The 14,420-nt window shown below is 43.1% G+C and overlaps 1 protein-coding gene across 5 annotated transcripts in view; it reads right to left on the bottom strand.

Annotated features, from left to right (window-relative positions):
- Positions 1–14,420, bottom strand: part of DCLK2 (doublecortin like kinase 2) — a 162,507-nt gene that overhangs the window by 37,678 nt on the left and 110,409 nt on the right. For all 5 annotated transcript variants that reach the window (XR_005744612.1, XR_005744618.1, XM_040331885.1 and 2 more), the window contains 2 exons: positions 10,290–10,398; positions 8,104–8,161 (listed from right to left, as the gene is read on the bottom strand). Coding sequence is in view for 3 of the 5 variants with exons in the window: in XM_040331885.1 (XP_040187819.1) it covers positions 8,104–8,161; positions 10,290–10,398 (167 nt within the window). In the remaining 2 variants the exon portion in view is untranslated. The remainder of the gene's footprint in view (positions 1–8,103; positions 8,162–10,289; positions 10,399–14,420) is intronic.

The raw sequence follows: 14,420 nt of genomic DNA, 5'->3' as shown, positions 1-14,420 counted from the left end.
AAGCGTAAAATAGAGAAGAGAGGCTAAACATTTGTGCATAGGTATTTAAAAAGAATATAAATACCTTTTTTTCCCCTTTTTTATAAGTGATCACAATCCCTCTGTTCTCAGCTGCATAATGGCTGGAGGGAGGAAAAGCAACATTACACTGATCTTCGCAGTGAATGGATGTGCAAGGGAGTGTGGGTGTTAGGACAAGTCGTTTTTATTGGAGAAGAGACAGCTCAGTTCCCAGAATAGCTAGAGAACTGACCACAGTGTGTTCTCCTGCATAGTGCAGTCAGTTTTTAATAGGAAATCAGATGGGCTGGTAAAAACCCCAAGGATTTCACACAAAGAAAGCAATACAAAGACAACAGGATACCTTTTCATACAAGTACATGGTACAGCAGGCACATATCAGGAATATTGGGGTAACAAACACTTTAAAGCAGAAGGCTTTAGGCAAACATAAAAAAGCTGAGCCAAACACGAAATGTACCATCTCTAATGCCTGGGTGTTTCACTTTGCTCCCACAATCTGTAACATACTGGTAGGTTATATGACTTCTAAACAAATTGGCACCAGAGTACTCTTGTACAGCTGCAACGCGAATATTAGATTGTATACAGGGATTAGCTTGGTTGAAATTGTATGCTCTCGGTGAATGTAAAAGTGTAATTGTTTCTGCTCAAAAAATATTAGAAATAAGCTTAAAAAAGTTTTCATCATAAATTATTCACAGCGTGCAACCCATGTTCTGGCAAGCTATACAATGTAACAAAAACTGTTCATATCATTTGACAGTCCATTCGTGTACATGCAGGGGTCAAGTCCTGGGGAAAAAAGTGTGGGAACTCCCACCCAAGATCCACTCCTTAGAGAAAAAAAAGATTGGACAGCCGCATTTCCGCAAAATCCTTAAAAAGGTCGCCTTTAATGGTAAAAAGAAAACAGCACTACAAGTCACAGCAGACAGTGGGGTGTATAGCTGACGCGTTTCACACTGTAATGTCAGTGCTTAGTCATAGCTTATTCCGTCACTTCCTCGATGACGCAATGTCTCCTGGGAGATTTTGTCATTGTTCCCAGGAGACATTGCGGCAAGCAAGTTCTTTCTAAATCCCGTGATAACTTGCGGCAGACCCCCGCAATGTCTCCTGGGAACAATGACAAAAGCTCCCAGGAGACATTGCGGCATCGAGGAAGTGACGGAATACCCGCACACTACCCGATGAATTCATATACAGGAAGCGGCCAGTAACATAAAGGATTACTAAGGTTCGCCTGCCCCTGACAGTGACTCGAGCTGGGCATCACCGCTTAGTGAAGAATCGGTTCGGGCGGCTCGGCTGCTCAAGGCTGCTCTAGTCCTGCAAAGGGAACTGAGTTCCTGCTGTGAAAAAAGTGCAGGAACTCTGTTCCCACGCGTTTCCGCAGGACTTGAGCCCTGTGTACATGTCACCTTTATTCTAGAATACCGGTTTTGTGCCCTTTTTTGTAATCATTACTGGATCAAAAAAATGCACAGCATACCTAAGGAGCGCTGAGGACTCAACACAGACAATATGAGGCCTTCACCTGAGCATCACACTGTTACATGATCCGCATACCTGATGTGCAGTAAACGACAGGTCACAGGAACATTTGTCAGGTGTTTTATTCATACATGAATTCCATTTCCTGGCTAATTTAACACGTGTGAAATAATTCCTCTTACTTGAGATCTGTTTCAGCAATGCAATTAAAAAAAAAATATTCCCAATTTGAAAAAACATGTCTATTCAGCTCGGCTTTACAACATATTACAAGCAGTGGGATTTTCTGCTGAAGGTCCCAATGTGGGTCTTTCCTTCATAACAGACCCTTTGGGACAGTGAAAGGCTATGGTTTTTATTTACTAAATAAAAATGTAAATACAAGGAAGAAATTGCTTTAGAGCCCATTCACACAGGGGCAACACGATTTCTAGCACGACTTTGGGAGGCAACTTGGACACGACTTGAGTATGAATCATCAGGCAACTTACAAGGCAACTTCAAGTTGCCTCCAGGACAGGAGGCTTTCCAGTGGCCAATCAAACAACAATCAGCTCTGTTAGGGAGGGGTTTGCCTGAGAAATGTATGTTATCTTCCTGTATTGTTGCTTCAGTTAAGACAGTGATCCGACTTCTGAGGCAACTTCCATTGAAATCAATGGGTACATGTTGCCTACAAGTCGCCTAGAAGTCGGATTGAAGTAGTACAGAAACCTTTTCTGAAGTCGGAGCGACTTCAGTAGTGTACATTAAGACGGCTCTCATTCACTTCCATTCATTTTCTGGACCGCGCGACTTGAAGTCGCCCCGGCTCTTAGCATTTGGATTTTCTTGCGCCTGGAAAACAGGATCGGTGATGTGTAACTAATGCCCCATACACATGATCTGCAATTTTTTGCATGCTGGTTGTACATCAAACCTGAAGAGTTTACTAAAGTAACGAAAATTCTCGTACAGCAGAATAAAAAAATCGGAAGTGATGTCATATGTTGTAGTGTATTTGTATTGTATTTTCAGATGACGACTGTACTGATTAAAAGAAAATCGTATGATCTGGTATGGTAGAAGAAATTTTCGTGTTTGTCCGATTGGATAATATCGGATGAACTGTCGTGATTGGCTCTCGAAAGTTCTGTACTGACAATGCTATTATCGCATGATTGCGTTGAAAGCAGTATTTTCTGTACGATTTTTCGGATCGTGTGTATAGGCCATTAGTAATGTGCGTACAGCTATAAAAATATGCTTGCACCATAAAAAGATGCAACTCCAAAAGCCCAGGCAATGTGCTCTAAGGGCTAAAAAGACAGCGAAAGTACTGATCTCCATGCACATAGTAATTATGTTTTAGTTCAGCCAGATGCATCAATGTAACAGTGTATGTGAATATTCTTTGTTAAATCAGGATTGCTTTTTATTATGTTTTTTATAAAAAGTAGATAAACAAAGTGATGTATTCCCAAATAGTGGCTAAGATCTGAAACTTATCAATTTAAAGCGGGGGTTCACCCAAAAAAAAAATGTTAACATTAGATTCAGGCGAGTTGTTAGAATCACAATCGGGTGTTTTTTTTGTAAATCGTTGCCGTACATATCGTTTTATAGATATATGTTCACCGCGGCTTCTGGGTATAATCTGCGGGACTGGGCGTTCCTAATTGATTGACATGCTTCTGACCGTCGCATACAGCGTGTCACGAGTTGCCGAAAGAAGCTGGACTGCGAGTCGGCTCTATAAGGCGCCTGCGCACCGACGTTTGGCTTCTTTCGGCAACTCGTGATGCGCTGTATGCGACGGTCGGAAGCATGTCAATCAATTAGGAATGCCCAGTCCCGCAGATTATACCCGGAAGCCGCGGTGAACATATATCTATAAAACGGTATGTACGGCAACGATTTAAAAAAAAAAAACACCCGATTGTGATTCTAACAACTCGCCTGAATCTAATGTTAAAACATTTTTCTTTGGGTGAACCCCGGCTTTAAGAAAACCTATCACCAAGAAAAGAGCACTTACTATTACATAAAGGAGCAAGTTAACATATATGGAGTAGTGTTACAACATGATGAAAAAGTTGCAATCTGCAATGTTCTGCAATGTTGAAAGCTTTAAACTCCATACAGCTTATTGAATGAGTTTATTCTGGTGTTGAGATCATGGAGAGGAAGCCATTGGCACAGGACATACAGTACATACCACTACTGCCACATAGGCTTCTGGTGCAGTACAAGGTAAATATGCAGTACCATAGAAGTCAATTAATGTTAAGACTTAGCTGAACTCCTTGGGGCCAATGTAAGTATACATATGTGATACTTTATCAGCCTCAAACACAAGCTGTAAATCACTGTAGTAGCCCAAGTGACAGCTGTGATCTTCCAGGTGTGGTGCCAAGCTTTTTTTGCACAGTAACCAGTGGGGATCGCTTGGCATGGCTTCTTTCAGTGATTGTAAAGCATTCTGTGATTGGACAAGATGGACTGATGACGTCAAGTGAACCCAGTGCCGCAATGCAGAATTGCTAACCACTAAGCCACTGTGCTGCCTCACAGTTTGGATAACGCGTTTGGTGCAGTACAAAATAAGTATGGAGCACAATAGGGGTTAATTAATGTTCAGGCTTACAAGAAAAACAGAAATGGAAGGCGCGCACACCTAGTGCATTATCAGAGATAATTTAAAAATAAGAAATTTTTGTGTAAAAGTGGGTACTCACAAAATGCAACTGACAAAAGGCCATAAACACAGTGCATGGACGTGCACAGAACACAGGGTACAGTTAACGCGTTTCAGGGGCGCACCCCCTTCCTCAGATCTAGGTTCTAGTTACTTTCAGATTTTCCCATCTGAGGAAGGCAGCATCTACCTAGCTTTGGGATACCATATATACCTTTCACACCACCATTTTATCTGATATCGGTTACACCACACCTTGGAAGACTAATTAGCGCTGGAAGTGACTGTGTTTTTTGAATTTTCAGGCTTAGCTGAACTAAGCATAGGTGCATTACAGTATATTTTAAGTTTTTATAAGCATTTCACTTTTAGAGTAAGGAAGTCAATATTCTTTTTTTTTCTTGATCCAATTGGGAAGATTTTCATTGTTCAAAACACATTAAATATGAGAAGATCTCTCTAAAGCAAGGGAAAGCCTCTCTTGAAAGTTGTCGCAGGACAAGTATCCCTATTGGAGGCTATCCCCTAGTTGGCTTTAGATACATTTTGCTGTCTGTAGGAGAAGACATCCACAAAGCAGTTTTTGTACAGGTAAGGATTTAACAGTAATGCCTAGTACACACGAGTGGGATTTCCGACGGCAGAAGATCCGTCGAAATCCTGGGGGGAAAACCGAGAACCTGCTTGATAATTTTTCCCCCATACACACGATAGGTTTTCCCGTCGGGAAAACTCAGATGAGAACTTTGGTCGGGAATCCCGACTTTGTGTATGCTCCGTCACAGTTTTTCCAATAGGAAAACTGCCAAAAACTGCCGGGAAAAAGACCGCCAGGAATCCCTGCAGGGTTCTCTTTTTTTGTCGGGCGGTTTTTGGCAGTTTTCCCGTCGTAAAAACTGCGAGGGAGCATACACACGGCCGGGATTCCTGGCCAAAAGCTCTCCTTGCAGTTTTCCCGTCGGAAAATAATTTTAGAATTATTGCTTTTCCAACATCAGAAAAACATAGGATTATTTTTCAGCATATAACAAACTTGGGCAGTGCTTTAACAAAAAACCCACAAGATACAAAAAATGAAACCTAGCCTCGCCAACACTGTACAGTCTGGGGCAGATCCGCATACAATTGGATGGGCGCAGCGTATGTGAGATACGCTACGCCGCCGTAACTTACTTTGCTTTCTTTGAAACCCACAACGAATTTGCGCCATAAGTTACGGCGGCGTAGCGTATCTCTCGTGGCGTAAGGGCGCTGAATTCAAACGCGGCGGGTAGGGGGCGTGTTTCATTTAAATGAATCGCGTCCCCGCGCCGAATGAACTGCGCATGCGCCGTCCGTAAAATTTCCCGACGTGCATTGCGCTAAATGACGTCGCAAGGACGTCATTGGTTTTGACGTGAACGTAAATGGCGTCCAGCCCCATTCACGGATGACTTACGCAAACGACGTACATTTTTTAATTTAGACGTGGGAACGACGGCCATACTTAACATTGAGTACGCCACCAGATAGCAGCTTTACCTAATCGCCGGAAAAAGCCGAACGGAAACGACGTAAAAGAATGTGACGGCCGTGCGTACGTTCGTGGATCGTCGGAAATAGCTAATTTGCATACTCAACGCGGATTACGACGTGAACGCCACCCAGCGGACGCCAAAGTATTGCATCTTAGATCCGAAGGCGTACGAAGAAGTACGCCTGTCGGATCTAACCCAGATGCCGTTGTATCTTGTTTTGAGGATTCAAAACAAAGATACGACGTGTGAAATTTGAAAGTACGCCGGCGTATCAGTAGATACGCCGGCATACTTCCTTTGTGGATCTGCCCCCATCTCTCTAAAGGGGAGGTGGATCTTGTGTTTTTCTCTAGAAAAAACGGAAGCTTTGGGCCAAATCCTCAGCCAGCGGGCATAACGTAATTTTTCCTATTTAAGTTACACCGCCGCAAAATTTCTACCTAAGTGCCCGATCCACAAAGCACTTACCTAGAAATTTTGAGCGGTGTAACTTAAATCCGGCCGGCGCAAGGCGTTCCTCTTCTCCAGGGGGCGATTCCCATTTAAATGAGGCGCGCTCCCGCGCCGGCTGTACTGCGCATGCTCGTGACGTCATTTTCCCGACGTGCATAGCGCGAAATTACGTTACGTCGGGCTTTGTGGATTGCGACGGGGCAACTTGGACATGACTTGAGTATGAATCATCAGGCAACTTACAAGGCAACTTCAAGTGGCCTCCAGAACAGTACAAGGCAACTTCAAGTCGCCTCCAGGACAGGAGGCTTTCCAGTGGCCAATCAAACAACAATCAGCTCTGTGGGAGGGAGAGTGAGGGGTTTGCCTGAGAAATGCATGTTATCTTCCTGTATTGTTGCTTCAGTTAAGACAGTGATCCGACTTCTGAGGCGACTTCCATTGAAATCAATGTGTACAAGTTGCCTACAAGTCGCCTAGAAGTCGGTTTGAAGTAGAACAGGAACCTTTTCTGAAGTCGGAGCGACTTCAGTAGCGTACATTAAGATGGCTCCCATTCACTTCCATTCATTTTCTGGACCGCGCGACTTGGGGCAACTTGGGGCGACTTGAAGTCGGATCCCAGTTCGCCCCAGTGTGAACCGGCTCTTAGCATTTGGATTTTCTTGCGCCTGGGAAACAGGATCGCTTACATCAGGTGATGTGTAACTAATGCTCCATACACACGATCTGCAATTTTGTGCATGCTGGTTGTACATCAAACCTAAATAGTTTACTAAAGTAACGAAAATTCTCGTACAACAGAATAAAAAATCGGAAGTGATGTCATATGTTGTAGTGTATTTGTATTGTATTTTCAGATGACAACTGTACTAAGTGCCCGATCCACAAAGCACTTACCTAGAAATTTTTAGCGGTGTAACTTAAATCCGGCCGGCGCAAGGCGTTCCTCTTCTCCAGGGGGCGATTCCCATTTAAATGAGGCGCGCTCCCGCGCCGGCCGCACTGCGCATGCTCGTGACGTCATTTTCCCAACGTGCATAGCGCGAAATTACGTTACGTTGGGCTTTGTGGATTGCGACGGGACAATAAAGCTGCGTCGGGTAAAAAAAAAGATACGGCGCCAAAAAAAAAAAATTAAAAAAAAAATCGCGTCGCTAGCAAGAAAGGTCTGTTTTTACAAGGTGTAAACAGTTTACACCTTGTAAAAGCAGCCCTAATTTTGCGTTTGCAAAATAAAACTTACGGAGAAAAAACGAAGCTGAAAAGCTTCGTGGATCTCCGTAAGTCCTAATTTGCATACCCGAGGCGGCATTTCGACGTGAAATGCCCCCAGCGGCGGATGTGGTACTGCATCCTAAGATCCGACAGTGTAATTCAATTACACATGTCGGATCTTCGTCCTAACTATGGGAAACTGATTCTGTGGATCAGTTCCATAGTTAGGACCAGGGATACGACGGAGTAACAGCAGTTACTCCGTCGTATTTCTTTTGAGGATCTGGCCTTCTGTACTTACAAGGCTGCCAACATACAGTGCACTCTGTATTGTCCCTAATGACTGATGGACTTACTGTGAAGGCAGCTGTTACCTCTATAAATGATAAACACACCAGTAGCATAATTGCCATATTATTTAACGCCAGTAATGTACATATCATCCTTTCACAGCAGAGTTAGTTTTCCCTGGTGTTTCAACACATATGTAATTTCATATTTGCATGCCAAAGCTTCTGTTACAATGTTAACTTGTTTTTAGAGATTAGGTCAAGTGCTGTTCAGGTAGGAGAGGATTAAGTGTACAGGGGATACTTTTGTAAACAGCAGCCAGAGGAATTGCCCCTTTTACATGTATTATTAATGCAGCCCCCACTAGCATTGTATGGCCAATATAACGAAATACACGGTACAAAAATGACTAAGGTTAAAAAAAGGTACCTTTCCACAGCACTTTGCCTTGTCAATGATTTTCAAAGCAAACTCTTTTCCAGTTGACCTGAAAAATAAGTCAGTATGATAATGCTATACATGGCTTATAAACAGATTAAAAAAGTACAGAGCATTAATTACTGTAAAAAAAAGAATTCTTAAAAAGGAAAAGGAACTATTTTCTTTTTAAATTTGGTTTTGTAACAAAACTTGATTACTTATCACTTCTAAATTATGCTGTGTTAGAAGCTTGTTCTTACCGACTCACACCACTTTATATATATATATACACACACAATAGAGGTTTAACAACCACTTCTCTATAAATAGGCAGAACATTCAAAAGTAAACTTGTATATGAAGCTGGATCATTTTCGATTGTTTCATAGTTACTCAACCTGTGGCCCTCCAGCTGTTGCTGAACTACAAGTCCCATCATGCCTCTGCCTTTGGGAATCATGCTTGTAACTGTCAGCCTTGCAATGCCTCATGGGACTTGTAGTTTCGCAACAGCTGGAGGGCCACAGGTTGAGCACCCAGGGCCAGATTCACAGTACAAGTACGCCGGAGTATCTACTGATACTCCGGTGTACTTTCAAATTTGCCGCGTCGTATCTTTAGTTTGAATTCTCAAACCAAGATACGACGGCTCTTGGCTTCGATCCGACAGGCGTACGGCTTTGTACGCCTTCGGATCGTAGGTGTAATACTTTGGCGTCCGCTGGGTGGAGTTTGCATCGTTTTCCGCGTCGGGTATGCTAATTAGCTTTTTCCGGCGATTCACGAAGGTACGTGCGGCCGTCGCATTCTCTTACGTCATCGCTAGTCGGCTTTTCTCGGCGTATAGTTAAAGCTGCTATTTCGTGGCGTATAGATAGACGTGCCATGTTAAAGTATGGCCATTGTTCCCGCGTCGAATTTAAATTATCTTTTTTTGCGTAAGTCGTCTGTGAATAGGAAAGGACGTAACTCACGTCGACGTTCAAAAAATCACGTCGGTGCAATGTAATTTCGCGCAAAGCACGGCGGGAATTTTCAAAACGGAGCATGCGCAGTACGTTCGGCGCGGGAACGCGCCTAATTTAAATTATCCACGCCCCCTACCTGGATCATTTGAATAAGACGGGCTTGCCCTGGAGGGATTTACGCCACGCTGCCGCAACTTTACAGGCAAGTGCTTTGTGAATCAAGCACTTGCCCGTAAAACTTGCGGCGGTGTAACGTAAATGCGATAAGTTACGCCGCCGCTATTGTACCTGAATCTGGCCCCCAATGTTTATAGTTAGAGCTCTTTCCCATGGGCAGCCAGGAAGCGTTAGCATTTGGGTGGTCAGACTGTGACTCTGACTCCTATGTATAACATTATAGCCTGCTGGGGCTGTACACATGCTGCATATGTGATACCAACGGTACGGTACCCCCTTGTCAAATTCAGTTGCGGCGTAGTCCCACAAAGTAAAATTGCTGTACATAAAAACAGACAGCAGTAGAGCCTTCTGAACACCTTATCAGCCTCTGCTCTATCGTCCTCTGAAAAATGATCTAGTGCTATAAGCACTGACGCCTGTCTGAAAGAGATTTCTTTCAACAATTTTAAATTACAATTGTGAAGACAAGAAGCCTACTTAGCCAGTTATGTCCTAAAGGAATAATGCTGCTTATAAACAGCAGTTATTGTTACATCCATGATTATCATACGACTTGCAGTGCATTTGAAATGCCCTGCATACCTAAAGAATCCCTGTCAACTGTCTTGACTAGGACTCACAGGTCAATGAAACCTAAAATATAGAATTTCAGAAAGTGCTCTGTTTGAATGCTCTGGTTTTTGCATCACCCTGCATTTTGCTACACAGTATGAACAAGCCTTCAGTCTGAATTCTCTCTAATTCACTGATTTAAGGACTAATGCAGCTCATCAAAGGGTCACTGGGAGTGTACTTCCTGAAGATGGCACTAGGTAATTTCAAATCTCTCTGCTTCCCTAATTACAGATCACATTCATACTTCTGAGGTAGGGGCTGGCAGAATATTCTGACATTTTGTTTCCTGTATGAGAATTGTTTCTACATCTCTAAATTACAGTCAAGTACTGGGAATGTAGGCTTAAGATTTGGCTGGAGTGTTCCTTTAAATCATATTATTACCATCATAAAAAAGCAAGGAGATGATTACTAAAACAGAGTTTTTCTTACCTTTCAACACATTCCTTTACAACTGCAAAGTTGCCATCGCCAATCACTTTGCCTATTTTATATTTCTCCAGGATTATGGAAGCATCAGCAGTAGTATTTCCATTCAGTCCTAAAAAGGAAGCCAAACACTGACTTATACACACACACCAATGTTGTAAAAACACCAATTGCGAATAATTCATTTATATACGCCATGTGCCAAACCAGGTCATTAACTTGTGTCTGAATCATTACAATTGTCCAAAACCTGGAGAACTTTCCAGCTGCTATATAATGCAGGATTAGTTTCTAATACCTTACATTATTACCTGAAGAGACATTACAAACAACAGCTCCTTGTTTCAGAATCAAATAGGTAGATTCAGTAAGAGTTAGGCCGGCTTATCAGTAGATAAGCCGACATAACTCAGAATCTACGCCGACCTAAGTTTAAGCGTATGCTCAAACAGAGATAGGCTTAAACCTATCTAAGATACGACGGCTTGCGCCGTCCTATCTTAGATTGCAATATTTTGGATAGCCGCTAGGTGGCGCTTCCATTGCGGTCGGCGTAGATTATGTAAATCAGTTTGTACGCCGATTCCCGAACGTACGCCCGGCTGCCGCAGTTGATTTACGCCGTTTCCGTAAGGCCTTAGGCGGCCTAAAGTTATTCCTATGAGGTGGAATAACAATGTTAAAGTATGGCCGCCGTTCCCGCCGCGAGGTTCGAATTTTTTACGTCGTTTGCGTAAGTCGTCCGCGAATCGGGAGTTACGTCGTTTACGTCCACGTCGAAATAAATAGGCCCGTACGGCGTACTTAGCCGCAATGCGCACTGGGAAATGTAGGCGCATGCGCAGTAGCATAAAAACGTCAAAAACGTGAGGTCAAGCCTCATTACCATTAAACACGCCCCCCTCCAACCCATTTGAATTAGGCGCCCTTACGCCCGCCGCGATTACACTACGCCGCCCTAAGTAAGGAGGTAAGTGCTTTGAGAATCATGTACTTGCCTCTCTTACTTAAGGCGGCGTAGTGTAAATACGCTAGGCTACGCCATCTTAACATTGCGCGGCCGTACCTGAATCTACCTAATACTGCCAATCTACAGGTGCAATATAAGAAAGATCCAGGGGGTTGCATACACTGTGACCTGGCTGAGAAATTTCCTAACTCACTCTGCAAACACATTGAAATTTGGATTCAGAAATTAATTTTGCATTGTGCTACACTCCTCTAGAGATACAGTATACTGCTCCTAGTATTTTGTAGTGGCTCCTTTATCTTTTCTTTGTATGCTGTGAGCTATGCTGTGATAGACTACATTTCATCACCATATAATGAACTCCAGGAAAATAAAAAAATGCTCCCTTTCAGTAGGGCTGTCCCCACACTGCAGGGGCTAAATGATCTTTTAGGTCTAGGGCAAAAGATGTTTTACTTCCCAATTCTCTTATCCCACAGACACCCTTTCAAGATATAAGACCAATCCCTGCTATAGCTTCACCCCTATGTCGCAGGTCCAATATAGAGCCCATAACCCTGCATTGGACACGAGGGGGCCAAAGGAACGTCCACTGCTGAAGTGCATGGAGCAGAGGAGAGCACAGGGTTGCTGGGGGGGGGGGAGGAGAACTGAGTAAATAAGACTGTTTCTTACTGCCCCTTAGACCTAAACAAACATTTAACACTTGCAGTGTGGGTGAAGCATTTTATCCTTCCCTTGGAGATAGGCTTTAACTTTCACAAGAATACACACATTCAAATAGAAAAAACATTTCATGTGACATAAAAATTAAAGCAAATAATTCAGTTGCTAAAGGTGTTTCACCTGCTAGAAGTAGACAAAGGTATGTGCCTGAAAATTGGATAGGTATCAGTCTGGTTGTCAGGCCTGTAAATGTATTTTTAGGTGTACACATAGCATTTAATTAATAAAGCAGCCTATTTGCAGTGCCATAATCCACTCATAATACACACTATTATTGAGTGTCAGGTTATCTTTCAGTCCAATTTCATTACAGTTCTTAAGCCTCGTACACACGACCGAGTTTCTCTGCAAAAACCAGCAAGAAACTTGCTGGGAGATATTTTTTTGCCGAGGAAACCGGTCGTGTGTACATTTTCGTCGAGGAAACTGTCGAGAAACTCGACAAGCCAAAAAGAGAGCCAGTTCTCTATTTCCTTGATGGGAATGGATAAACTTGCCTTGTCGAGTTCCTCGACAGCCTAACAAGGAACTCGACAAAGAAAACGATGTATTTCGCCCGTCGAGTTCCTCGGTCGTGTGTACGAGGCTTTCCACTATAGTGCAAAGAGCAAGCATGACTTTGAATGGAAATGTCAGGGAAAAAAAACATAAAAGATCTTTCAGTTGTAAGATCTTTATTGTACTGGTTTGGAGGCTGTTGCCTTTGCTAAATCTAATTGCCTTTTACCCACATATACCCTTATTCAAAAAGTGTGGAACAAGGCTAAGCAGCTCCAACAGGTTGCTGGCTTTACCTCTTACAGCCACATATTGCATAATAACCACTACCCTAAATTGACCAAAATACAAGCTCCAAGATGGCGTCAGTGGAGAATAACTCACCTTCACCATATTTTTCAGAATGGGTTTCTACCTAGGTCCATGCTCTTTAATTATATCCAACATGCTATAGCAGGGCCTAGCAGTGGAGTGTCAGCAATCTCCAGCACCAGTTTTTAGGATGATAGCTGAAACTGTCTCTACCAAAGGTTACATTTCCAGATGTTATGCAATATTACTAACCTATTTCTTAACTCAATCTCCCTTGAAGGTGAGCGAGAGATGGGAGAGAGATCTTGGCCTATTTGTAGATGATCAATGGGAAGAAGCTCTACATGCAGTGTCCCAATGTTCCCTTAATGTAAAGCAGAGGCTTATGCAACTATATTGCTCATGAGGGCTCATTTCACCCCAGCCAGATTACATGCAATGGGCATTCTAGACTCCCCTATATGTGGCAAGTATTCAAGAAACCATTGGGACCTGATTCACTTAACCTGGAGGTGCCCCAAATTGCAACTGTGATTCGGACCTCCATACCACTTGACCCTAAACCATGTCTCTTGGGCATTTTTGATGACTTTCATCTACCGGCTACGAAGAGAGAAGTGGTAGCCAGATCTCGTTTTTAAGCCCGGAAGGTGACACTCAGGTACTAGATGTCTACTGACTCTCCTTTGCACAAAGAATGGATCCAATGCATGGGGAAAACCTAAGGCCTCGTACACATGGGCAAGAATCTCGTCAGGAAAAAAATAATCTCTTGCCGCCCGAGTGTACACACAGACCTTTCAAAAGAACCGCGGTTCTCTTGAAAGGCAAGAATGCGGTGACGTCATCGCGTACGACGAGCATGCGCTCATCACATTCGATGCCATTGCCGCCAACTTGCTTCACCCTACCTATGCTGTGGAAGCTACCGTGCATGTGTCAAAGTCATTTCGAGCATACGCGGGTTTCCACGGCGATAGGCAAGTATACACCCTCTCGGGTTTCTCGTCGGGAAACAGGCCAACAACAATCTTAACGAGAGCAGGATCTCTATTTTTCTCGTTGAGATTCTGCCCAGATTTACTCGGCAAGAAAGCTCTGTCAGCAGTTTTCTTGCTGGTTCTTGCAGAGAAACCGAGCTTTAGGCTAGAGAAGTATATCTATCAACATAGGTGTTGTCCCTGTAAATTTGACAAATTATGGGGTCCCTGGCTGGATACTCCAGGCCTCAGTTTGTTGGAATTGGTAATAGACAGATTACTCTTTGGCTAGGCTTGATCTTTTTGACTAGTGAATGTATGTATGATATATGTATGATATACAGCAGATACCAAAGGTGGGGGATGCTTCCATGAATGTTGGCGGATACTGTACCGACTTTTATATGGCAGAGGTATACATTTCTATTATTGTGCTTATTCAATGACACATGTAGTGTTATGTGCAGGCTTGATGTATTTGTGAGGCTGTCTTGGTATTACTTTATTTGTATGGCTTTTTGTTTTGCGTTTTATTTCTTCAATAAAACTTGATTTAAATGTGGCGGCTTTAAATTTAGAGGGTAGTCTGAGAGTTAGTTGACTCAGGCCGTATGATTTTTTCCAAATTTTGTGCCTCTGTTCCAGTCA

The sequence above is a fragment of the Rana temporaria genome, chromosome 1 (genome assembly GCF_905171775.1).
Source record: "Rana temporaria chromosome 1, aRanTem1.1, whole genome shotgun sequence".
In the NCBI taxonomy this organism is placed as follows: Eukaryota; Metazoa; Chordata; class Amphibia; order Anura; family Ranidae; genus Rana; species Rana temporaria.
Note: the sequence above shows the minus strand (reverse complement) of the source record. Positions and strands in the feature narration are given on the sequence as shown.